Source organism: Trichosurus vulpecula, chromosome 1, assembly GCF_011100635.1.
Source record: "Trichosurus vulpecula isolate mTriVul1 chromosome 1, mTriVul1.pri, whole genome shotgun sequence".
Classification (NCBI taxonomy): domain Eukaryota; kingdom Metazoa; phylum Chordata; class Mammalia; order Diprotodontia; family Phalangeridae; genus Trichosurus; species Trichosurus vulpecula.
In genome coordinates, this window is record NC_050573.1 from 418,381,860 (window position 1) to 418,409,386 (window position 27,527).

General features: G+C 40.0%; 1 protein-coding gene across 1 annotated transcript; it reads right to left on the reverse strand.

Moving 5' to 3' along the window:
* Positions 1 to 9,909: 9,909 nt before the first annotated feature.
* Positions 9,910 to 20,214, reverse strand: ESM1 (endothelial cell specific molecule 1). Its single transcript, XM_036749568.1, is given in 3 exon segments — positions 9,910 to 10,022; positions 15,045 to 15,191; positions 19,734 to 20,214. Coding segments are annotated over 3 exon segments (729 nt in total). The 3' UTR covers positions 9,910 to 9,921.
* Positions 20,215 to 27,527: the final 7,313 nt, after the last annotated feature.

Genomic DNA, 27,527 nt, shown 5'->3' on the forward strand with positions numbered 1-27,527 from the left:
ATCAGAACTTGCCAGGCATGGTGGTGAAGATCTGAAATCCCTATACTGCAGAGGCTGAAGCTCATGGATTGCTTGGGCTCAGAAATTCTTAGCTGCAGTAGGGCTAAAATCAAGTTCAGCACCATTATGGTGAGGGCTTGGGAAAGGGGGAAGGGGTGCACCAGGCTGCCTAAGGAGGAACAAAATGGCCCAAGTCAGAAACAAAGCATCTATACTGATCAGTGGTAGAGTGGGGACCCATGAGCAGCCATTGTCTTTTCAACCTGAGTGAGATTGTAAGATTCAGTCAAAAGAAAGAAAGAGGAGAGACAGAAAGAGACAGAGAGAGACAGACAGATACAGAGAGGGAGGTTAGAGAAGGAAAATGAAAAAGAGGAAAAGAAAGAGAGAGGAAATATATCTGCACTTTTTCAAGTCATGAACTGATGTGAATAGTACTTCTGAAATACAATAAATAGGATTGCCTTTTATTTGCTTGAAGATCATCAGAAACAGCATTGGAAACATGCAAACGGACACCTGTGTGTATATAGTGGTTTCTACAATGTTGTGCTTTATTATATCCTTCTGAATGGTTTCATTTTGCCCCTTAGGATTTAAAGTTGGCTATGAGCGGAGATTTTGAAGATATGTATGATATATCTGGTGCTTTGTGTCCTAACTGCATTTTGACTGAGAATCCTGTTTCCTTTTTTGCATCTTAATCATCTATCAGCTTAAGAAAGCAGAATCTTTTGACCTTAAAATGTAAAAGAAAGTTTGACAGATATTAGGAAACTAGAAATCTTATGCCAGGAACTAAGGAGATGTCTATCAGTCCTGCAGTTGTTTAGATAATCACTTCCAACTGGTTAATTCCTGTTTTCTGCAGACACAACAAAAACAGGAAATATTTACCAACTTCACAGGTGTCAGGAAATGCTTTCATAACACTAGAGAACTAAACCATCCACTGAAACAGATAGTGAGTCTGAAAATGGATGTTTAAAGTATATTTTGATGTTAGATGTGCACTTAAGCACATAAACCTTTATGGAGACTAAAAAAGGCCTCAGAGAATTTGCATTTATGCAATAAGATAAGCCAGAGGTTCATTCAGAAAACATGCTGTGACTCGTCCTAACACCCTAACAGCCCTCCTGGCATTTGCTAAAAAATTAAAGGTCTTCATTTATTTCCAGAAATATAGTTTGCATTTATAGATTTAGAAAAAATTAGAATTAGAATGGACTTAGAGGCAAGTTTGTTCCTTATGCTATTTTGGACTAGATACACAGGCATGTAGGATATCATTTTATAGAGAAAGAATGCTGAAACTATTGTAGTGAGGGAATCTCCCCCATATGCATCATGAGATTATCACTGTGTGACTCAAAGGGAGGGAGGAGAGGCAACTCTAGCCTCTTCTCCTCTCTCCCTTCTCTAAGGAAGACTTGAATTCTTGCCAGGAGGGAAGCAAGAAGTTGGGTCCAAAAGCCTGACCACTCTGCTCTCCTTAGGGAGGAGGGGAAGTGGGCTAGAAATATATCTACCTGCCCTCTTAAATATTAATAGTCTAGGGGATGTGGTTTTCAATTTCAAACTAAACTTCTGATCACTATTCATTAATTGGAGGGAAGGAGGACCATAAGCTTTATATCCAAGGCTCGACTTCTTTCCCACCAAATAATTAGTTCCACAAGGAGCATAAATAGCAAGTAGCAAAGAAGCCCACTTATCCAAGTTGATAGCAAAGCAGAAATCAGAGAAAGTGTACATAGGCTATATACCAGACAATACAGAGTGAAGGAGCTCTCCTATTAGGAGAAAGATAAATTCAGCTCAACCAAGAGACAGAGTCATAGATACCATGCAAGGGGAAATTCCCCGAAGTCCATAGTGTAGCTAAAGATAGGGACATGATGGAAACTGCCAGCTCCTCTCATGCTGGCTTCTTCCCAGAAGCTTATGCTCCCTTCAGCAACCTGAAGAGGGGTCTGGAATCATCTACTTTGTCTCTTGAAGCTGGAAGCCAGAGATTGAATAATTTATTTTTCCCAACTAAATGTAAAGAAAATTTTTAAAATTCATTTTTTTTAATTTTGAGTTCCAGATTTCTTCTTCCCTAAGATGATAAGCAATTTTATATAGGTTATATATACTCAATCACGTAAGATGTATTTTTTTAAATAGTATTTTATTGGAATCCGGAGATTGAAGGCAATTAAAGAGACTCTTGCTCACTCTTGCCAGTTCTGTCCCAACCCTTATGCAGGTGGAGGGCATTGATTTCCACTAACGAGGAGAGAGCACCCTAATGGGCTTTGGAACTTGGCTTACACTATGGACATAAAAGTCTATGCTCTTAAGACATTGCCTAAATAGAGAAACCTTGTTTTTTGGTACTTTTGTAACCCAGATTTAATGGGATGAATGAATTAATAAATGAATATGAATTGATTAAGCACTTACTTGCACTGTGTTAATCACTAGATATAAAAATAGAAAAAGAAGACATCCCCTACTCTCAAAAAGTTCATATTTTATTTGAGGAAGACAATACAAATAGGAAAGTTCAGTTGCAAGGTAAATGACAAAGCCCAGATGTAATAAGGGCATATCAATGGAGTGAATGGCAAAGCAGGGTATTTGCTATGCAGGGACAGAATCCTGGAGGAGAACAGCCCACCACAACTGTGAAGGACGAATAGACCCAAGGGTTAAAGTGAAGTGGAGGTTCTAAGTGGAGATGGGGCTGTGTTTGGGCGGCAACAAGAAAGGAAGTGAATGGGGAAAGGGAGTATTGGCAGGAGGCCGGGGGGAATCATTAAGGTGGGCCCTTGGATAGCCCGAGGCAGGGAAAGGAGAAGGAGGTCCCATGTACTGCCAGCTCCGGCTGAGGTCTTCCAGGAATCTAGAGAAGGAAGCAATGGAAGGTCCTCAGTGTTTGACTTCAAGTGCAAAAGAGTCTGATTAACCACATGTCCTCAAGTATATATTTCTCTGTTGGACAACATACAAAAGCAAGCAAAATAGCCTTTGTCCAGATGTCAACATTCTTTTTTAAAAAACAATAGAATGCAGTTTCCTCAACACTTAAAAATCTAAGTAATTCGTAGGACTTCTATTTATACTGTTTAAAATTAGTCAAGTGAGTCCCATTCATAGTTATTCAAATAAATCATGAAAATTCCTAACTGGGCTATCTTCTAGCCTACATCTCTCCATCTTGTCCATAAGGATAGGAAAAACTTCCCAGAACTTTGTGAAAATCCAACTCTACTATGTTGATAGCATTCCCCTTATCTACCCCTATACAGTTACCCATTCAAAAAGGAAATGGTATTCATCTGGTATGACGACTGACCTGTTCTCAGACTTGCATTCATACCCACAGCCTTGGTGACCAATCTTTTTTTAATAGTTTTGAATGAGACTATTCATTTCTTACTCTGTCAATAAATCCTTATATACTTGACAGTAACTTTGTTAGCAAATGGCATTGTGCTCATTACATCAAGCCTGGGAACACTTCAGTACCTCCTCGATGAGGTTTAATTATCTGAATAAAAAAACAAAACAAGTAGATGAAGAATGTCTATCTTTTCAACCATGATATATAGTTTGATACTCAATCTATAGAATTTATGCTTCAGCATATAGATACATAGATATGTATATGTGTATGTAGACACACACATATATACATACATGCATAATAGTATTTTTGTGTGTGTGTGTATATATGTGTGTGTATGTATATATATACATATACATTTATATATATGTATATATATGTGTGTATGTGTGTAGTGATATAGATATATATATAGATATAGAGAGAGAGAGAAAGAATGTATGAATCCAAATCTGAAAATAGGTCTGTCATACCAGATTAATATATAATAACATATACTGTATATAATAGATATGTATATGTTAAAAGTATTTGTAACTGTGAGGTGAAAAGAACCTCTCCTCTGTGCCCTACCCTACCCCTGCCTTCATTCATTCATCATATTACATCAGAGCCAGAATAATCTTCCTGACACACAGACCTGCTCATCTCAATGCTGAAAATGGTTAGGCCCAGCAATCGAGGGCTTCAAGGCAGAATATTCAGGGCCATGGTAGGGAGGATCTTAGGCTTAGATGTTAGACAAAAAAATGGGGAAGTCATTCATGTCAAGAGAAGCCCAACCTTGACCATTAGCTAGCAAATAATAAAATTTATTGCAAGGCACTGTCCTAGGTGCTGGGAATACAAATCATACAGGGATACAAATACATTTATATCATCCTTAATCAAAGATCTGACCATGTCATTCCCCTATTGAATAAATCCTATTGGCTTCTACTTGCCTCAGATCAAATATAAACTCATCTGTTTAGCTTTTAAAGCCTTTTCTATTTCTAACCTCGCCGGTCTTTACTCCTTCTCCTGCCTTCTGTGATCTAGCCAAACTGGCTTCTCTCTGATCCTCACACAGAATACACCATTCTCCTTTATCTGTGCCCTTGTACTGACTGTCTTCCATGTCTAAAATGCCTTTCTTCCTCTTTCACCTCAAAGAATCTCTCTCTTCTCCAAAATGCCACTCAAGCTCTACTTTCTGAATGAAACCTTTCCAGATCTGCCCACCTCCAAGTGTTCTCTCTCTCTACTATGTGTATATTTTATCAAATTACCATATGCTCTATGTTACTATATATGTATTACTATGTGTTCTACTAGATTAACCACTGTGTTTATGCTACTATATTACAATATGTTCTATATTTATATAGTATAACTCTGTTATACCACTATATATGCACTCATATATATTCTATTATATTAACTACTATGTATTTTTTTCTCCTTAGGTTTATTCTGTACATACTTATACTGTAATGTGGTCCATGTTGTCTTCCTCATTCAAATGTAAGTCCTTTGCAAGTTGGGATTTGTATCCCCAGCACCTAGGACAGTGCCTTCCACATGGTAGTTGATTAATAAGCAGATCCAACCATTTGGATTCAAAAGATCCAGCATCTTCATGGCCAAAGTGGCATGAACTTGTCCTGGTTTATTGTTGTGCATGTGTGAAGTGAATAGTAGGTGATGTAAGAGCTGAAATGTACCTTAGTGATAACTGGTAAAAGAGTGAAAACCTCTTGACACCCTCTGTTCCATCTAAAATGTATCCTACTAACAAAGCCTCACCCATCTAAGCTATTGATTTTTTTAAGTCCTTCTCTTCCCTGCTCCCATCCACCTTTTTTTGTTAACAGGAATTCATATTTGGTGTGGCTTAACTATTTCAGAAGATCAGCAGATTAAACTGTCATATTGCTTCCATGAAACATTTTTTGTGCTATTCTTTTTCAATAATAATTTTTTTCAAGTCAAGTGAATATCCATTTATTTTCAATATTTTATTTCTCCCCATTTACATGTTAAAACAATTTTTAGCATTTGGTTTTTTTTAGTTTTGAGTTCCAAATTCTGTCCCTCCTCTCTGTCTTCCTCCCTCCCTCCCCTGTCCCCTCCCCAAGATGGGAAGCAATCTGTTATAGGTTATAAACATGCAATCATGTTTTTAAAACTATGGGTATTAATAAAAATGCCAATGTGGAAAAACTTGTTAAAATATTTATTACTTATGTGTTGAAGTATTTATTTAACAAAAGTATTTATTATAAAACTTTTGCATATCTTATTTTATTCTCACAACAAACTTGTCACCTAACTAAAGAAAGGTTTATCTCCTTTTACTGATGAAGAAATTAAGGCCAAGAAAGGGAGGTGAAGGGATTTGCCCAAGGACACAGATAATAAGCAGCAGAGTCCGGTCTTTTGCACTCCAAATCCAATGCTCTTTCTTTTGTCTTTGTCTTTGGGAGCCAATCAGGTTTAAGTGACTTGCCCAGGGTCACACATTCCTCTCAACTCTGGGGCTGGTGTTCTATCCACTGTGTCACCTAGCTGCCCCCAATGCTCTTTCTAATCCAACTATGCTTAGGCTACTGATCTGAATGCACAAAGGGGTCAGGAATGCTAAATGTCTCATTGCATGGCATGCACACGCACACACACACACACACACACACACACACACGCACACACACATTCCTATAAGATGACAGCACTATGTGAGCTTATCAATTCAGCATGGTACATGGAAAGGGTGCTGGATTGGTAGTCAGAGGAAATGGGTCCAAATACTGATTCTGTCTCTCCTCACTGTATGGCCTCTCTCATTGACCTTTAAGTTTCCTTCCAGATCCGTAATCAAAGACAGAGCTAGAAGGGACCTTAGATGCCACCAAATCCAACTCCCTTCTTCTACAGACAAGGAAACAGAGAGATGAAGTGACTTGGTTCAGAGTCACATAGCTAGTAAGTGTCCGTGGTGAGATTTGAACCATAGTCTTCCTGACTCTGAGCCCAACATTTTACCAATAGCCCATGCTGCCTCTATGCTATGACTTTGAATATTGGTTTATTTTACCATTTCTCTTAGTAACTTTGTAAACATGCCCTCCTTCTGCCCCTCCTCCACTGTGTTTATCTTGTCCTCCCTCTTCTCCTCTGCCTCCTCGATTCCCCGGGCCCCCTTCAAGACTCAGCTCAAATACCAGCTTCTTCAGGAGGGCTTTCCTGGTCCCTCCCACCACTACTGCCTTCCCTCTGAGATCACCTCCTATCTATACTGTACATATCTTGTCTATGTGTAGGTAGGAGACAAGTGTTTTTGTGTTTATATTGACTGATTGACTGTTTCATGTGAACAAAAGAGAGGGGATCCCATTTAATCTTTCAGGACTACGGAAAACAAATACCCACTAAAAAATGAGGAGCAGTATTGGCAATATCAGAGAGAAAGCTGTAGCCGTCCCAAACATGTCTAGCTGCTGGCTTATGGTTGGCTGGTTGTTTTCCTTCTTTCTTGAAGAGGACCAAAATGACATCCCTATGTTAGAGTCAAGTTACAGTGTGTCCGCCTGTGGCTGAACAGGCCAATACAAGGTGAGAATGCTCTACCACAGGTTGGGCACAAATAGTCCATGTGAACATTTGGAGTGGATTCTCTAAATTTGGGCATCTCACATTTCTTTTGAGCTACTTCAAATCTGCTTTGCTCATAGAGCACAGCACCTTCTCTAGTGTGGGCACACCATGCTAAGTGGTCCTATGCCAGTGTCTCCCATGTCACACAATCAGCTCCAAAGTTCTTAAGAGAGACTTTGAGAGTGCCCTTATATCATCTCATCTGACCACCATGTGAGCGCTTTCCCTGTGTGAGTTCTCCATAAAATAGTCTTTTAGGCAAGCATATGTTTGGCATGCGAATCCTTCAGGACTAAGGAAAATGAATACCCACTAAAAAAGGAGAAGCACTATTGGCAGTGGCAGAGAGAGAGAGAGAGAGCTGTAGCCATCCCAAACATATCTAGCTGCTGGGCTATGGTTGGGTAAGGAAAACCTATACAGAGGTAAGTGGGATTCATCTTTGAGTGTTGTCTCCCTCCCCATCCCCCCTATTTACCTCCCAGGGAGTGGCTGTGAAAAGGAACTGGAGGTGCTCAAGTCCTGAGCTGACATTAGTTAGAAGGAGATTCTTCTTAAGCAGGAAAGTCAAGGAGGAATCTACTTTCTAATTATCAAGTCATCTGATAAATCTAGAGGGAAACTAAGACTGTCCAAGTTAGGAACAACATTATCGTCCTTGCTGTTGTTGTTTATCCTTTGTTTTCTAAGAGAACTAATGACATCATGGGATGATAGATTGTGAATTGGATTTAAGTGAGGCAGAGCTGCACAAAGGCTTCAGCCTCACTATCTCTCCCAGAGTCATCAAAATCCAGTGGCAGGACAAAAGTCAGGATGACTGGCAATGGCCCAGGATGCAGTGGACGACCTTGACGTCTTCAATGTCTGACCAAGCTCTAAGTGATCCACCAGTACCTGCTTCATTGCGCCTTCACGGTGATTGGAAGAAATTGTTGGAATGAAGGGAGTGAATATATACAAGTCATTCCATGAGAGGGAGAACATTAACTGTTAGCAGGCTCAGGAAAGCTTTTAGGAGGTGGTAGCTTAAAGCCTTCAGGGCAGAGGGGATGAGAGACACCTGACTCATTTCGTTGGTTTGGCTGTGATATAGACAGGACAAGGAAAGCTTGGCTAGAGATAGATCATCAAAGTCTTTATAAATGCCGAATAGAGACATTTGTATTTTAGCCTGCTGGGAAAGAGCCAATGAAAATTACTGAACAGGGGCATGATAGAGTGTGACCTATGTTTCAGAAATATTAATTTAACAGCTTTGTGGAGGCTAGATAAGAGACCCATCAGGCCATTTTAATATTGTAACAGTCCTGATGAGAGGTGAGAGAGCCAGGTTGAGTAGAACAATATTAAATTAAGAGCAGACCCACAATCATGGCAATTGGTTTTTATTGAACAATAATAAACATGATCTTTTAAAAACAAAAATCAAACAGCTTATTAGGTTTACATTCAAAGACCCCACCTGTCATTCACAACTCTGGCATAAATTTAGAGCCTAAGATCGATATAGTAAAAATCATTTTTAAATAATAATAATTATTATTATAATAACAATAATAATAATAACTCAATTCTTAACTTCAAATAAAATATCTTGCAAATGTCCCTGGCCAGCATCTCCTATAGTGGTGCTGCTTACGCTAGGATCATTATAACTGTACCCCAATCTCCACCATACATCCCCATTTTCCAGGTTTAAAAAAGAAGCACAAAATCCCTCAAAGTCAAAAAGTCAGCATACCAGCAACCAGCTTAAAATTAAATCTGCCTTTTGCTGCCTTGCTCAAGGAGTCATTTGCAATTACGAAGTTGAATAACATTTCAGTCACAGTAAATTTGGGGGGGAAATCTAATAAAAATGAATCATCATGCGGCTGAAGTGTTTGAGGTTCCACTTATGCTTATGACTTCTATTATTATAATTGCCATAAAGCTGCCTTTCAGCAGCTCTCTCAACTGTCCCATTACCATCTTCTGCATATAATCCATGCCATGATCACCTCCTTAGGAGAGAGATAAAGATGGGCATACAAGGTGAATCATAGTAACATGTATTTTTATAAAAATATATAAATATTTACCCTTTCCCCCCGAAAAACTAACAAAAATGTCTCCGTATCCTGCCTCTGAAGTGGAAATTAGTTCCATAAAATCATTTCTAAAGCTGTGTCCCCTCTGTCCTAGAATCCTTCCACAAGCCATCTGAGTCTGTAGAGATCATAAACAGTCCTTTTAAACCTGTCCCAGTGTCACCCAGATCTACACAATTTCAGATGGGCAGCAGACATCCATCTCACTTATTTTCATTGAGTTTTCTCATTTAGATTCACTTTTGTTTCTCTCAATATGAAAGGAAGCACTCAATCCTATTACAACCACTACATTGAATTAAAAGGCATCACAAGAACACAAGTTGGCACATGGTATTTGCCCTCTGACCCCACCCCTCCCAGTCTTCTCATCCCTTGGTGTTGGGCTTTTGGTATCTGTATCCATCCCAATCAAAGGACAGGCTGGGAGTTTTAGCTCTGGACATCTTCTCTTTGGCCACCACACCTGAACACTGGTGTTATTTGAGCCATCTTTTCTTTTACTTCTTCATTATTGCTATATATCTAACAGATCTAGAATATGTCTAGTGTTCAAATACTTATCAAGACAAATATCTAAAAGTGTTCAGCCATATGCATTTTACAGAATGTAAGTAATCTTTCTCCCCACCCCCCACCCCCAACCCCACTGGAGTCACACTAGATCACAATTGGTCTCCAGAAGTCAGATTTTCCTATTGGATAAGCTAGATTGCTCTTGAAAATGTGCAACTGTGTATTGAACAATCTTCAAGGGGAGTACTCTCTGGCTGTCCCATCAAACCATACCCAATATCAGCGAGGCTTTAACCATTTCGTTTCTGGAGGGTGACCTGCATTGTTTTTCACAAATTGATCTTTGACTGCATTGCCGTCTCCAGAAGCCATGTCGTGATCTGTAAGGTCAAAAACAAAAATCAGACCCAACTGTCTGTGATACATCCATAGGTCACAGACATTTCTGAGAAAGTTTTCACTTTGTGCTTGAAATCCTCCATTTGCGGGAAAATATTTGCCTATTCAACCATGTTATAATAATTGCTGGCATTCATATAGCACCTATGGTTTGCAAAATGCTTTACAACTTCTTGAGAGTACAAACTATTTTGTTATTTATATTTGTTTCACCAGAAGCTAGCACAGTGCCTAGCTCATAATAAGAACTTCATAAATGCTCAATAATTGATGATCTCACTTGGTCCTCACAACAACCCTTTAAGGGAGGTGCTTTTTTTTTAATAGATGAATAAAATGACACTGTGAGACACTGAATGATTTGTCCAGAATTACACTCGGCTAGTGTCTGAGGTGAGATTTGAACTCAGATTTTTCTGTCACTAAGTCTAGCATCCTCTTGCTGCTCATGTTTCCTGGGTATCTACAGATCTAAACACATAGCTGTCATGGTATCTTCCTAAGGCTGGGCAAGCTCCAGTTGTCTTGATCTATATCCTGCCGCTGGATCCAGATGGTGACTTTGTACAGCCCTCCCTCACTTAAATCCAATTCATTTGCAAGTTATGGCATCTCCTCCTAATGTCATGGTCCTTTTCAAGAACAAAAGACAAACAACAATCTTTCTAAGAGGTCCATTGTAATCTAGAATTTTCCACAGATGCTAGTTTTTTATGCTAAATCAGTCTTACAGAATTCAGAAGTAGAGGGACCGCTGTTTCAAGTAGGGACCAGATGAGCTATGAAGTCATAATGGTAGCTTATGTACTCTAAGGCTCTGAACTGAACAGTGTCATTTTTCCATATTCTTAAGCCCATATACCTTAAGCCTATGGTATATTTCCAATTCTTAGACCACTCAGGCAGCTGTTTAGGTGCATAGAGACATTATGCATGGTATCTGGCATTGGACTTAAGTGTCAGAAAGATCTGGAATTGAATCCTATGTCACTTTGGACAAATCACCTAAACTCATAGGGCCTCAGTTTCTTCATCTGTAAAAAGAAGGAAAACCAGGAATATGTAGTCCCCCTGGGGACCCAGTTCTGGCTACAAAGGCTTGGTTACTATGAAAAAATCGGTACCACTTGGTGCTATGATCCCTGAGAATTAGCTCACATGAGAGTTCCAGAAATTCATGCTCTCAGTCAGAAATAAAGCAGGTCTCTCAGTCACATATGAACAATGATCTTGCCCCTTGGGTCAAGCTAGGGAAATGCTCAATGGGAAAAGAAGGGAGAAAGGCTACTTGAGGTTTGTAAGTCTCCAAAAAGAGCTGGGGCAGAGGGTGCAGAAGCTTTTTTTTAAAATTTCATTCATACTTAGTCTCCAATCCCAAAATGAATTTGCACACAAGGGATTAAGATGGAACTAAAGGTCTTTGTGTAACCTGTCAAGAAAAGAGGAGAGTGAGATAAAACCCAGGGAAATCAGCTGTTCTTCATTTCCTATGGAGAATTGAACAAGAGGAAATGGTGTCTATGTTGCAGCATGAAGGATGTAGGCTAGACATCCAGAAGAATTTCCTGCCATTGAGGATTGTTAAACCCTAGACTAGACTATATTGGGAGGCCATGGAATCTCCTTCTTTGTAAAATGACAAAAAGGACAGAGGATAGGATTAGATCCTTATCTGGGGTAGCTTAGTAGGGCAGAATGAGCAAGAGGATCCCTTGTGGTCTTTCTGACCCTGGAATTTTATAAAAGCAAAATGGAAGAGAAAGCTGCAAATAGGTAAGGGGGAAAAATCTCATAAAATAAATTTTATGTGTGATTTTTGTTTTTACATAGCCTTCATTTCCAGATATATGCTCCCTCCAACCACCACCAAATGGACTGTGTCTAACAGTGTGTGCATCCATAGTTGCTCCACTTCTAAAAATGAAAAAAGAAATGTGCTTTTTCACTGAAGAGAGCTCATATTATGCACCCAACTTTTAAACCTATACTGGAAGCAATCTGACTGACCAAGATATTTTCAAATCATATGAAACATTGACCATGTAGGTTTCAAGGGCTCTGTAGACAATCCATAAACATTTTAAAAGACTGAAAAATATCTCACTCATAATTTCAGCTAATGCTCCATTTCTAAGCCAAGGTGTAAAAAAAGGGGAAAAAACCCTCTAAGTTAAATATAAATATGAAAGAAAAAACAAGTGGGTGAATTCTCCTTCTTTATCAGCTGCTTACTACAAACACTTATTTCAATCCAATACTCCAAGGACATGTGAGGTCCTCAGTCTGGGTTCCCTCCACCAAAGTGGATTCCAGTCCCTCTAATATTTTGAATATCATCTTCAGGATCTGCTGTCACCAAAACATTTTAACCTCCTGTGGTCAAATAAATCCCTTTTCTCTTGGCTGGGCAGACCCTCAAGGAAGAGATAAGTACTGTCGATCAGCAGGCCAATACTCAAATCCTTCTTTGTAAGGGTTTGTAGGATCCACCAGAGTTTGTGTGCCATTGACACCCCAACCTGCAGTGAGGCACCAAAGGGAGAACCTGGCTGAAGAACATAACTTCATTTCTATGTCTAAAATATGGTCCTCACAGTTCATGATCTACTAAGTTGGCAAAAATATTTGTTTCTTAAATAAAATATTCCATGGATCTACTTAAATTTACTTAGTCACCAATTCCTCCCCACACCAATTAATTTGAAAAGAAAATCCTGTGCTTAATAACATTGTGATTTACAATTCATTTCAAAGGTTTTGCTTCCTTTCTAGTGAGCCTAGTGATCTTAGGAGTGAATAACTCAGAGGACATTGTATTACTGTATTATCGTGCACCTGAGAAGAAAGCACCTATGGTTGGGGAAATAGGCACATTTACCAAATACAGTAAGATAATAATAGCTAGCATTTGTATAGCACTTTTAAGTTTACCAAGCACATTATATACGCATATATTTACATAACTCAGCTGTAATTAATGTGAAATGGAAGTGATCAGAAAATCCAGACTGACTTGAGATTATCTAATACTTCAATTTAAGGACAGTAGGACAGAGAGCTTGATAGTGAAGATTAGTACCTTTAGATAATACTATATAAAATGAGCTGATAACCATTTAAGAGAACGAACATGACATGATGGATAGAGCTGGCTTGGATAGAGCCAGGAGGACTTGCCTAGGTTCAAGACTCCCTCTGATATTGGCTCTGTGGCCTTGAGAAAGTTTTTTGATCATCTCAGAGCATCAGGCAGCTCTCTAAGATAGGGGTTCCTAACCTTGTGGGTGGTCTGGCCCTTGGCAGTCTGGTGAAGGCCCTCTCAGAATGTTTTTTTTTTAAATTCATAATTAAAGGAAATGCTAGATTTAACTTAGAATTCAGTAAAAATAAAGACATTTTTTTTCTTCGATCCAAATTTTCAAGTCCATGGACCCTGGAGTGCCTACAGAGCACAGGTTAAGAACCCCTGCTCCAAACCAGGAAACCATTATACACAATTACAGAAACATGATATCTGTAAGGACTAACTTTGATAGATTTGGCCCTTCTCATCAATGCAAGGTTCAAAGACAGCTCCAAAGGACTCATGACGGAAAAAGCAATGCACATTCAGAGAAAGAATTATGGAGTCTGAATGCAGATGGAGGCAAACCATTTGCTCTCTTTTTTTTCCTTCTTTTTTGGTCTTGTTTCTTCTTTCTCATGATTCATTCCATTGGTTATAATTCTTCTTTACAACCAGACTATTACTTAAATAAGTTCAATGTGAAGGTATATGTAGAACCTACATTGGATTACATGCCGTCTTGGGGGGTAAGGGGGAGGAAAGAGAGGGAAAGAAAATTTGGAACCCAAAAACTTGTGGAACTGAGTGTTGTAAACTAAAAATAAAAAATAAATTTATAATAAAAAAAGAACCCCTGCTCCAAGCCACTTGCTTATCTGCATTGACAATTGGTGTTTCCTCACTGGGAATTCCCAATGCAAATGAAATTAATTAATCACCTAATAGTTTACAATTATCAATTTTTTAATATGTGCCCTATTTCCATCAACATAGTACTCTAAAGTGAATATGACCCTGGCTATGCTAGTGGGTTATGAGTTCTGGCTGGTCTCCCAATCAACCTAGAAAGGATTTGGATGGGCTGACCACCCTTCGAGGACCAGGCTGGCCAAAACTCATTGCCAAGGTGACAGACTGGGTATTCTTCAGAAAGGCTGGATGCCAGGCCACAATAACCTATAAAACCCATAGCTCCTAAACATGCGCAAGGATGGGGATCAGTACCAACAGAGGGAGTGCCTCTGCAGAAGTAATCACAGATTTTTAAAAGTCCTACAATAAAAATAAGCCTATGGGCAGGACTCTGCTGGAAACCATGGGAGATTGGGCCAGTGCCTGGACATGCCCAATATATGAAGTGCTTCTTCAACAATTTTACTCATTATTCACACACTTCTTGCTCCACCACCTATAGATTTTCAGGAATATTGACTAAGACTGGTCATTTCGATACAATAATTGAGCATCAAGGTGCTTTTAAAAAAAAGTTATCTTCCAATGTACTGGCTTGAATATTTCATCGTTGAAATCATTCTTTGTGAGAGATCAGGAGGGGAGTGACTTTGACTAGTGAATATCTAAAGCAATTCACTGAGGGATTTACAGAACTTCCATACCCTAATTAGCAACTCCTCAAATAGGAGAAATGTAATAATCAGCTGAGGATTCATTCTTCACATGAAAAAGAAGAAATCTCTTAATGTTTAAACAATGTGCTTCAAACCTTGCAAAAAAAATTCCCCTTTTTAAAAACAAACATCAAAAACTAGCCTGCCTTCCCCTTGGGTTACATATGTGGAGGGGAATACATAAAACCCTCTTCTTTTTTCTATGTATCCCCTTAAAATAAAATAAAAATTACCAATTAGCAAAAGAGTGACTGCTAGATCAAGGACAGAGTTACTCTGATTCTGTGAAATTCATGGTCAGCTCTTACCTGAAGAAGGCATCAGTCTCCTTTTGGAAGGCCTCGAAGCCTGGAAAAAGTGAAATTTCAAACATTTTCCAGTGACTTTGTCACATATGCCAGACGAACATTCGCAGGTCTCTTTGCATCCCATTCCATAGGTACCATAAGGACATTCTTCAGGATTAAAAAAAAAAAGTTTAGTGGAGGCACTGATTATTTCCACTCTTTAGCTGCTGTGTACACAAACCCTCAATAGTTCTGATTTGAAGATGAACCTCAATTTGGTTTAAACACATCTAGTGCATAGGAGCTGATTTCCTAAAAAATGAAAAGTAAAATTCAAACTTAAATACTCTCCTAACAGATCAGAAATGCTGAGCCTAGGTAATTTAGGTATTAATAATAATAGGGCAATGGAGAGCTTGGAGTCACAGGGACTGAATTTGAATCTGGATCCTGGACTTAGTCTTTCTAGGCCTCTTTTTAAAAATGATGTGCTTGGGCCCAGTGACCTCCATGGTTCCTTCCAGCTCTGGATCTGTGATCCTAGTAGCCAACATGTCATATACATTACCTCATTTGATCTTCGCAGTGACCCTAGTGAGATAAGTGTCGCAAGTATAATTTAGCCCCATTTTACAGATGAGGAAACTGAGGCCAAGAGATGTAACTTGCCTATGTTCACATAACTAGTAAATGTGTGAGGTGGGATTCAGACCCAGGTCTCTCAGACTCTAAGGCCAGTGCTCTATCCATTATGTTAGGCTGCTTCCCTTAATTACTCCTGCTGTAAAATTTAACAGAAGAAAAATTGCCAATATATAGCCATTTTCTCCAGGAAAAAAAAATGCATTTCAGAGGTGGAAGGAACCTCAGAGACAAAGATCTTATTTTACAGCAGAAGAAACTGAGTCAGAGATGGAGCTAGAACCTATGTCTCTTCAGTTCTAGTCCAATGAGATTTTCACTACTCCATGTTATACCTGCTCCTCTCTTTCTTCTTCTGAAGAGGAGTCAGGCTTTCCCTCTGTGTGTCTCTGTTTCTCTTTGTTCTCTCTGTCTCTGCCTCCATTTCTGTCTCTGTCTCTGTCTCTCTCTCACTCTCTCTTTGTCTCTCTCTCTCTCTCTTTCGCGCGCGCACACACGTACACGTACACATACACATACACACCACCTTTTTAATAGGTTAGCTATATGGAAAACCAATAGAAATGGAGGTGGGAGACAAATAACAGAAGGCACAGAATAACACACACCCCCTCCAGACCTCAGGGGTTATAGAATATAGATTTGTACTTAGCTTTGAGTACAGGGTTGGTTTTTAAATCTAAAACTGGAATAGTCTCTAGGCATCATCTAGTCTAAGTTTCTCTTTTTACAGTTGAGGGTGTCTTACAGGTCATAAGGGGCAGAGCTGGGATTTGAACTTGGGTCTATGAATCTAAATTCAACCCTCTTTCCACTGTACCACAGTCTACTTGCTAATCAATTGGCAGGACATGGGAACCTCAGTCTCTACATGGAGATCAGAAGATTCAGCTCCAAAGGGGAGAAAGAAAGCAAAAGCCCCAACCCCAGCTCTGCCCCTCAAAGAGCCAGATTTTTTAAAAAATTCTTTTCCTTACCCTCCCCCCGGCCACTCGTTGCTTTCTGAGTCTGAAATGGGCACGATAACACTGACTTTACTTGGATTACTTACAGACAGCTAGGTGGCACAGTGGATAGAGTGCCAGGCCTTGAGTCAGGAAGACCTGAGTTCAAATTTGACCTCAGAAAAGACACATACTAGCTGTGTGGCCCTAGGCAAGTCACTAAATCCTGTCTACCTCAGTTTCCTCATCTATAAAATGAACTAGAGAAGGAAATGGCAAATCACTTCAGCATCTTTGCCAAGACAACCTCAAATGGGGTCACAAAGAGTAGGACACAACTGAATTCTCTCAGGAAAGTGATGATAAAGCCCATTGGAAACCTAAAGCCCAATATAAATACTAAATAAGCTTTAAAGTTGCCTGCTAATTGCTATGTACATCCACCTAAGGGAAGCCTAACCTTGCTTGAAGGTCTTCACATAGAAACAAGAAAACCCCTCCTGCTGAGGTGAAAAGAAACCCAAAAAATGGCATTAACTGATACATAAATATGAGTCCTGAACTGGGAGTGACATAGCCTGCTTTCTAATTCCAATCTGTCTGGGCTTCCATTTTATCCTCTGTAAAATGACTAGATGGCATCTTAGCTCCTTTCCAATCTGAATTCTATGATCATCAATGAAGAGCTTCAAAGTGCATCCTTTTCAAAGGGTGATCAGAACTGTATAAAAGATTGGTTACTCTTGGACAACAGTCAAACAAGATACATGGGAGGAGGTGATGTGGAGAGGTCTGAAAGACACCTATGCAGACAACTTCAAGGGAATCAAGCTAAATCTAAACATGCAAGCAGAGGCAGCTTAAAAATTCAGTTGAATTCCCAGATAAGCTTTTTTTTTAGTCTTCCAGAAGATGACTACGTGCTAGGCACATAGTACAGAGATTCAGTGACTACTCATTGACTGATTGAAATTTTGGCCATACAGCATCAAACATCTGGATGACTAGAAACTTGGATAAACTACCAGTTTTTATCTGGATGTTTGGGGTCGTTCAGACACAACCAAACACAAGCTTCAATGCGAAGTTATACGTGGTAGTTATATGAGATTCCATGCCGTCTTGGGGAGGGAGGCGGGAGGGAGGGAAGAAAATCTGGAACTCAAAATTATGTAGAACCGTGTGTTGTAAACTAAAAATAAAAAAAATAAAAAAGACCTTTTTATGCCAGGAGAAAAGCAATCTACAGCCTGTAACTCACTATATTATAAGTATGATTGTGTTAACCACTTCCTCTCTAATTTCCTTGCAAGAAGCCTTGGTCTTTTTGGCTGATAAGACCTGCTATTTACAGAAAAGTTGATCCTATTCAAACAAAAGCTCTCTCTCTCTCTCTCTCTCTCTCTCTCTCTCTCTCTCTCTCTCTCTCTCTCTCTCTCTCTCTGTGTGTGTGTGTGTGTGTGAGAGAGAGAGAGAGAGAGAATTCCCCAAATAAATAAGATATTGCAATAAGTTCCATCATTCCTAGTGTTTCAAATTGGTTACACTGGTAGATAATAATGATAACTACAATAATAATAATAACAACAGCTACTTAGAATTTAAAGCATACATTTCCTAGTTGTTGGCATTTTCTGTGAGAAAGTTGTTTATTTCTAAATATTGGGGAATTATTAGATAACCTTAAACATCTCAATACTAGATGGTTGCGTTTTTTTTCCAAGGTACAATTTCATTACAAATGCATTCAAGTGGGGAAATTGATAAGAAATATATCAAATGTTTCAGTGCTTTCATTTTTTTAAAGCTTTCTTTAATTTGCAAACTTGATCACTTTTTAGCTCTTTTCACCTACTAGGTGTTTTCCACTACTGTCATAGTTCCTAAAGAAGAGAAGGAAGTTTCCCGATACTGTAAAGCTTTTTAAACAAGCATTGGTCTTTTGATGAAAACTTGATTCAAAAATATTTCAAATAAAAAGCGTTCAAGTTGTAATGAATTCTACTAACACTTCCCTCTGCTTTTAATAAGCAGATCCAAGGGAACAGAGACTGTCCTACCAATTTCTGAGGTTGATCTCTTGTTCCTGGTTGCATCTCTCTCTTTTCTTCAGATTTCATTTATCCTTTAGTACCTGTATATTGTTCTGAATGGTCAGCTCTAGTCTAAAGGGACCTGAGTTTTATTCTGTTTATCAGAGATAACGCTTTTCAAGTGTTTGGAATAGGGATGGTGTTCCCTCAAGCTATTCCTAAATCCTCACTGTTGCTCCCCAAGGAATATTTCCCTTGAGTTGTCTCCACCCTACAACCTTTCATCAAAGCTCACTCTCTCTAGGGCAGGTGCACACAATATCCAAGACAAAAGATGAGCTAGCTAGTCTTTAATAGCCCTGTAAGGAAGATGTTACAACCTTCCTTTGATGGCATTTCTCTGATCGACTTCCTAAACTGAAGGGATCCACCATTGCGTTCTCTCTCTCTCTCTCTCTCTCTCTCTCTCTCTCTCTCTCTCTCTCTCTCTCTCTCTCTCTCTCTCTCTCTCTCTCTCTCTCTGTGTGTGTGTGTGTTCAGCTTTGACTTTGATCATTGTAGTGTCTTCTTGTATCCTTTCTCCCTTAAGTGTGTGAGCCTCCCACCTGATTCTTTGCTGAGAGTCCTTATTAAAAGTAGAGTGGAAACGGCGGAGAGACTGCAGTCACAGAACCTGGGTTCATATCTCTAACTGATATTTACCCCCTGTGTGGCCTTCGGCAGTTAACTTAATAACGACATCTAACATTTGTGAAGTACTTTACCTACCCCGTCAGATATGCGCTATTAAATTTATAATATTGTGAACTTATTTTACAGTTGAAGAAGCTGAGGCTGAGACTTGCCCAGGTCTCACAATTAGTAAGTCTCTGGGGGTGGGTTTCGAACCCAGATCTTCCTGGCTCCAGGTTCAGTGCTCTGGCCACTATGCCACCTAACTGCTTCCCCTGGGGTTCAGTTTTCCCATCTGTAAAATGCACCCGCTGGCGGTCGAGGTCGCTTTGCAGTTTCAGACCTTCTTACGCGTTAGAAGTGAGCAGAACCCGCCACCTGTTGCTTGGTGGGCCAGGCAAAACGAGCCCCGTGTTTACCTTTGCAGATACCGAACTCTTCACCAAAAGCATCCTCCTGGTTGGAAAAGTGGCAGTACAGCCCCGGGCCGCACTTGGCGCCGTCCATGCCCGAGACCGTGCGGTAGCAAGTTCCCCCTAAGGACGCGGCGCACACGCGGCAGCAGCCGCAGTCGTCCAGCACGGTTTGCTTGCAGTGCTGGCTGCTTTTGCAGTAGTTGGGATCGCAGTCCGCCGGGCAATCCACTGCGTATCTGTCACTGCCCCCGGCCACCTCCAGGTGCGCAGATATCAGCAGCGTGGTCAGCAGCAGCCAGACGCCCTTCATGGCTGATTCCCCGGCTGGCGCACAACGAGGCTGGCTTCCAAGCAGAACTCTCAACTAAGAGCACCGCAGTCCCGGCTTCGGGATGCAGCCGTCAAGAATGAAAGACGTAGCTGAGCATCGGGCTACAAGTGGATGAGTTTTATACGCTGGGTTGCCCGCATGCTTCGCCGTCATCAATTTCCTCAATCGGGCTGAGTTGTCCTCCTGCCAACCTCTCTTGCTTTTAGTTTATGAAATCCAGGATGAAGGCTGGATTAACACGCCGCTGCCATCCAGGAATTGAAAAGCCCAAGCTGATGTCATTTGTTATGTTTAGTTAGTTGTTTTGCATGAGGACTAAAAACCCTCTCACATCCGTCTCAAGTGCTCAAGGACGTCTGCGAAAGGGGGAGGGGGAGAAAACGGAGATTGCATACCACCACTGAGGACAGGAACTGCTTTGACACAAAGCACCTCACAGAGCGAAGCTTTGTCTTGCAGAAGGAGCCCCTGAAGTCAGGAGGAAAACGGAATCCAAGTGAATCACTGGGACAGAAGAAGCTCCACTTAAAAAAATAATACGGAGCGTTTCGGTATTTGCCCTCAGTCGGTAAAGCATCTGTTAAGCATCCCCTATGTGCCAAGCACCGTGCTAAACGCTGGAGTTACGCGGAAAGGCAAAGGGATGCCTTGATCTCGAGGACCTCACAGCCCGATGTGAACTCATTCAACATCCATGAGGTCACTTGGAAGAAGAAATGGTTATGTTGTACCTTTTTAATGCTCAGAAAGAATTAAGTATTTGGTTAGGGATTTTTTTCTAGCTGGATTCCCTCCCCCTTTCCAAAAAACCTTATTTCCAAAGCAATTCATTTAGCATGTGTCTGCCTATTTCTGTAGCTCTTCTTGAACGTTGCATTGCAGCTAGGATTGAACTTTAAAATTAATGCAAAAAAAAAAAGTCACAAAAGAGGTAAAACCCCTGCTGGCCGCGTTTCTAGGTTACTCGATTCTGGAAAAAACTTATCAGTTGGACTTCCACTGACCCAGAACTGCCTGGGGAGAAGACTAATCCATCACCGGCCCTGCTTGTCCAGTGACAAGGCAGATTCAAAGTCCTTCCCCTCACCTTGGGGCATCTGTCAGAGTCCTTACTCAGAAATGCCAAGACCAGGCAGCTATCCCAAGAAAATAGAGGAGCCAGCAGGGAAATAGGAACACTGCTCTAGAGAGGGAAGTCCTGAGGAGGGGAAAACCTTTCGGGCCACAGAACAAACTTACACAGCCTACGGGTGGTTGACCCAAGAGAAGACAAAGCAGACCTCCTGAAGTGTCACCTGTGAACAAGGGCCTTCCTTAGCAGGACCTGAGGGTCTGGAGAGCTGAGGTAGGGAGGAGGGGGAAACTACTCTATAATGACCAAATTTAGATACTTTCAAATAAAGACTGGGGTGGACCCTGAGGCATTTATATGGTGCTTTAAGGTTTACAAAGCACTTTATATACATTAACTCATTTGATACTCACAATAACCCTGGGAGGTAAGTGGTGCTGTTAAACCACTTTACAAGCATGGAAACTGAGGTTCAAAGATTGTGACTTTTTTAAGGTCTCACCTCTAGTGAGTGTCAGAGGGAGAATTTGAACCTAAGTCTCTCCTGGCTCCAAGTCCAGTGAGAGCTCTTTCCCATGCCAGATCTTAAGAGGACCCTGAAACAAAAGTGCAAAAAAGCATTTCTTCATAAAACAAGACAACCAGCTCAATGCAAACTAGATCAATGCATGTGAGGCTTAAGCTTTCTCGGCTTCGGTCTCCTCCTCTATAGAAGGTTCCTTTCTGTTTTAACATTTTTCAATTCTGACTCATTAAACAGGAGGTTTTTCTATGAATACAATTCAGTTCAGTTGTTTTTTCAATCATGTTTGACTCTTATGGATCCCATCTGGGGGTTTTCTTGGCAAAGATAATGGAGTGGTTTGCCAGTTCCTTCTCCAGATCTTTTTACAGATGAGGAAACGGAGGCAAACAGTCTTAAGAGACTTGCCCAGGGTCACACAGCTAGTAAGTGGCTGAAGCCAGATTTAAACTAGACCCCAGGCCTGTGGCACTCTATCCACTGTGCCATCTAGCTGCCCTACATGAATACAGTAACTTCCCTAAAAGAAAGCATTTTTTCCCTCTGGGAAAGACTAAGAAGAGACAGAGATGGATCCAGCTAAGGTCTGTGGATGGACTTGTGACGGACTTAACAAACTTACAACTCCCTGAAACCTTAACGAGGGAGGACTGGCTGAGTGCCCACTTCTTTAGGCATTGGGAGGTGGGGGTGGGGTGAAGGAAATGAAAAGCAAGCAAAGAAATACAAAATAAGTATAATTTGTGGTCATTCACCTCAGCCCATATAACCAGCATGGGAAAAGCCTAAGATCCATGAGAAAACTAGCAAACAATGCAAAACCATCTCTATCATTAAAGATTGCATTTGTGTGGCAACAGCACTATAGCTGCTTAGAGAAGAGATCAGTGAGAACTAAAAACAATTCCAACTTGTTTTACACTAGTCAATAAAAGGGCACTGCTCTTCTAGCAGTAAATAACCTTAATTTCCTCTTTGTTCCCCTAGTTCAGTTACAGTTGGATGAGAGTTACTCTCATTCCAGGCCTCATATGTTGAAAGATGCAGTTCGTCCTTCGTTCTTGAAAAGAACCAATGACATCACCTGATGGTGTCTTGACTTGTGCATGAATTTTATTTGAGTAAGACAAAGTTTCACAAAGTCATCATCCTCACTTTCTTTTCCTGAGTCATCAAAGTCTGCTAGCAAGACAAAAGTCAAGATAACTGCTGATGACTCGGGATGCAGCGGATGACCCCGGCATCTTTGATGCCTGACCAAGCTCTAAGTTCTCTGCAGCCCCCTGCTTCGGCCACCTTCATGGCTGTTGGAACAAATTGTTCTCATTCCCCCATGCTACCAGGGAAAAGTCTGTTGAATGAGTATGATGTAGTGGACGGAGTTCTAAGTTCATGTTCCTGCTCCAACAACAATAGGTCACCTTTATGTGGAAACTTCAAGGTAAGCTTAATATTCCCACATTAGATGTAAGGAAACTGAGATCCAGGAAAGTAGTGACTTACCCAATGTCCCTTCCAGCTCAGAATATCTGTGACTCTAGTCAGGGAAGGCTTGAACTGGCCTTTGAAGATGGCTAGGATTTGGATGAACTGAAGGGAAGGGAGAGATCATTCCAAGAGGAGGGGTGATCATGAGGAAAAGCATGGAGACTAAAATGACTATAGCATGTGCAGAAAAAAATGGGACCAAGGTTTGTGTCGGGGAATAGTAGAAAATAGTGTAGGTAGCACAGGGACAGATTATAGAAGGCCTTGAGAGCCAAGCAAAGAGGTTTTGACAAGATATAATATAATATGCAATAGTGACCAATGATGATTCTTAAGTTGGGGAGAGACAGGATTAGAATAGAGCTTGGGGAAGATTAGCTTGGCAGTGTCTGGTGCACAGAACATGGATGGAGGGAAGAATATCTGTGCAATCCTGGGCAAGTCATTTAACCTCCGATTGCTTCAGTTTCCCCATCTATAAAGTGGGGACAATAAGGGTACCTACCTCCCAGGGTTGTTGTGAAAATAAAATGCAATAATATTAATAAAGTGCTTGGCATAGTGCCTGGTACATGATAGCTATTATTATGATTATTATCATCATCAAACATAATGAGTTTGACGAAAAGTTTTGGAATCTTATTGAGAAGCATCTGGTAAGTAATTGGAAATGTGAGTAAGAGGAACAGAGGAGAAATAAAGATTTGGGAGTTATCAACACAGAGGTCAGGGTTGAAGCCATGAGAATGAAAGAGTTCTCCAAGGAAGAGTATTAATAAAGAAAAGCAGAAGATGCAGAAACAGGAAACAAAATAGGTACCTATCGATGAAGTGATGGCCAAATGAATTGTAGTGTATGAATGTTCAGGAATATTATCGCACCTTAAGAGATGACAAATGCGAAGAATTCAAGGAAACTTGGGAATACCTGAAGGAATGATAAAGAGCTAAGTAAGCAGAATTAATTTACATAATGACCACAATAATTTAAAGGAAAACAGCACCTAAAAATGTTAGTGCTCAGATCAATGCAATGACCAATTCTGAGTCCAAATAGTTAATGAAGAAATCTTTCTCCCTCTACTCAGCATGGAAGTGGTGGTTTAAAGGGGACAAATGTTTTCAAATAGTAAATGTCTTGCTTTGTTTTACTTAACTGTACTTCTTAGTTATCAGAGATGGCTATTTTAGAGGGCAATGTTGGAAAACGACAGATTTTTAAAATCAGTCAAATAATTTCAACAACAACCAAAAAAAAGGGATAGGGAAGGATCACCTGATCAGCAAAATCATCCACTAGTTGTTTTCTACAAATCTCTGCCATCCAGAAAACTCAAGAAAAAAGGAATGATGTCCCAGTACCAAAAACTGAATCCACAAGATAAGAAGACAGAAATACCACGCAAGGTAAAAAAGTTCTTGAAATAATAATGAAGAATAAAATACTTAGAGCCTCTACTCAGCATCCCTGCTCCTCAGTCCACTCTGCACACTGGTCACCAGCAACATAACCTCTTCAACCTGTGCACGTGGGTCTGTCTGTGAACACCTCTGCCCAGTCTGCCTACAGCCATGATTTAGATTGAACCTCTCCTAATGCTATAAGATATAGCAGACACTAATTGTGCCTGGCCATGTGGGCAGAGCAATTGTAAAGAGAAGTCATGCGTAGGACAGAACTGGCTAGAGGGAAAAGAATATCCATGCCAGAGAGAAACGGGATTGGAAACTCAGCTGGGGCCATTCATCTTCTCCCCAAGAAGTTGCTCTGGGTAAAGACTCAGCCCAGGGCCCCATGAAACCTAATGTGATGAGACTCTGGGTATCTGTGTACAACTCTTTGTGGCCAAAGAGTGAGGAGGGGAAACAGTGAAGAAGAAGAAAACGTTGGGAATATAAAAGAAATGTGCACTATTCAATGAGAGAGACAGAGACAGAGAGATGGGGAGAGAGCTTGAAATAACAGAAGAAATAACAAAGAGAGATTATCAATGGACAGAGACCATATGGAGCTTGATATTTAAGGAGAACTTAAAGAATCAGGAAAATGGAAGGAAGAAAAACTGAATTAATACTTAATGGAATTCTCAAAAATTATGGAAGAGCAGCAAGAAAATCCAGGATGAATAACCATTCTCCAGTAGATAAATGATAAGAGGACATGAGCAAACATTTCTTAAAAGAAGAATTGCAAAGTATTCACAACCACATGAAAGAAGAATCCAAATCACTAATAATAATAAGAGAAATGCAGATCATGACAACCCTAAGGTTTTACCTCACCACCTACAAATTCGACAACATTCCATGTGGGAAGAGTTTGGAAGACTAAGGCATACTGATCCGTTATTGGTGGAGATGTGAAAGGTAAAACCATTCTGGAAAACAATTTGGAATTATGCAAATAAAGTGACTAAAATGTCCAGACCCTTTGAACCAAAGACTCCATTACTGAGATTATATCCCAAGGAAGCCATTGATAAGGAAGTTCTCACATACAAATATTTATAGCAGCACTTTTAGGAATAGCAAAGAATTAGAAACAAAGTAGATGCCCATCAATTGGGGAATGGTTAAACAAAATTGTGGTACATGAATGTAATGGAATATTACAGTGTTGTAAGAAATTGTGTATGTAATGAAGACAGAGAAGCATGGAAAGATCTATATTAACTGAGTCAGAACAAGTAAGCAGAGCCAGGAAAACAATGTGCACAGTGAACTACAACAGTGTAAATGGAAAGAACTACATAAAAATGTAATAAAATTATAGAGATTAATCAGGACTTGAATTGAGAGATATGAGAAGACTTCCTCAATCTACCACAGGTGGGAGGTCCACAGGTGTTATATATTGCACATGTTTTCAGACTTTCTCAACGTATCTATCAGTTGTGCTGACTTTTTTTCCCCTCTCCAAAAATACCATTTGTTATATGGGATGGCTCCTTGGGAAGGGGAGAGGAAGGAATACATGGGATACTATGATGATATAAGAAATGGAAGAAATTAATAAAAGCTTAACCAGGAGAACAATTTATACTAAATCATCATCAAGCCAGATTACAGGGGAGTAACAAGATAGGAAATAGAGGTAGAGGAGGAAGCTCTTGAGGGCAGGAATTGGTTCCTTTTTTTTCTTTATATCCCCAGCACCTAGCACACCTCTGGAAGAAGAGTAGGTGTTTAATAAATTCTTATTGATTTTAAAAATACTACTTGTCATATGGGACGGCTAAGGGAGAAGGGGAGTGATACATGGGATACTATGGTGATATAAGAAAGATAAAACATCAACAAAAATATATTTAAAAAATGATTATTGATTAGTTGATCTTTGTCTACCAAAGTTAATTAAATAAAAAGAAGGGGAAAACCCTCCATTTTATTATGAACTTAACAGTCATCAACAAACACAAACATTTTGTAATATTAAGAGAAATTAAAAAGAGGATTAGATATGAAACCATGAACTTCTCTTGTGTAACTTTTTTTACATGTTAAATTTAGTAAGGCAGTAACAAAATTGTCCTGTTTTTTTAATGTCCCCTTCTGAACTTCTGTGTATTTTTAAAAATTTTATGGATGCCCTTTCTTTTCTTTCTTCCTTCTGTTTTTCTTTCTTCCTTCTCTTTCTCTTTTCTTTCTTTCCTTCCTCCTTCCTTCTCTCCCCTTCCTTCCTTCCTTCTTTCCTTCCTTTCTTCCTTTTGTTCTTTCTTTTGTATTTCTCTCACTTTCCATTAACTCACATCCATTCCCACCCCCTTCCTTAGAGCAAGCATAGCCAGGCAAATCAAATCATACGTTATGTATGAAAATTTCTGTCTTATTCTGCACCTTCAGTCTATCATCTGTCTGCTATGATATGGGAATGCATCAGGTTATATAAGTCATCCAAAGTTTCTCTGAATTCTTCATGTTTGTCATTTTCTCTGGCATAATAATATTCCATTACATTTATATATCACAATTTTTTCAACCTTTTTCCCATTGATGAGCATCCACTTTATTTCCAGTTCTTTACTATCATGAAAAGTACTGCAATAAGAACACTTTTCTTTCTTATATATTTGACCTCTGTGGGGCAATTCCAAGGAGTGGTGCTAGTGGTGGTTGTTGGCCTTTGTTCTGGCAGAAGACCAAAATGACATCACTATGCTAAAGTCAAGTTTCAGTGTGTCCGACTACAGCTGATCAGACCAATATGAGCTCGAAATGTTCTACCAAAGGTCGGGCACAAATAGTACATGTGAATATTTGGGGTGGATTCTCTGAATTTGCACATCTTGCGCTTCTTCTGAGCTATTTCAATTCTGCTTTGCTCATAGAGCACAGCACCTTCTCTGATGTGAGCACACCATGCTGAGCTATCCTGAGCCAGCA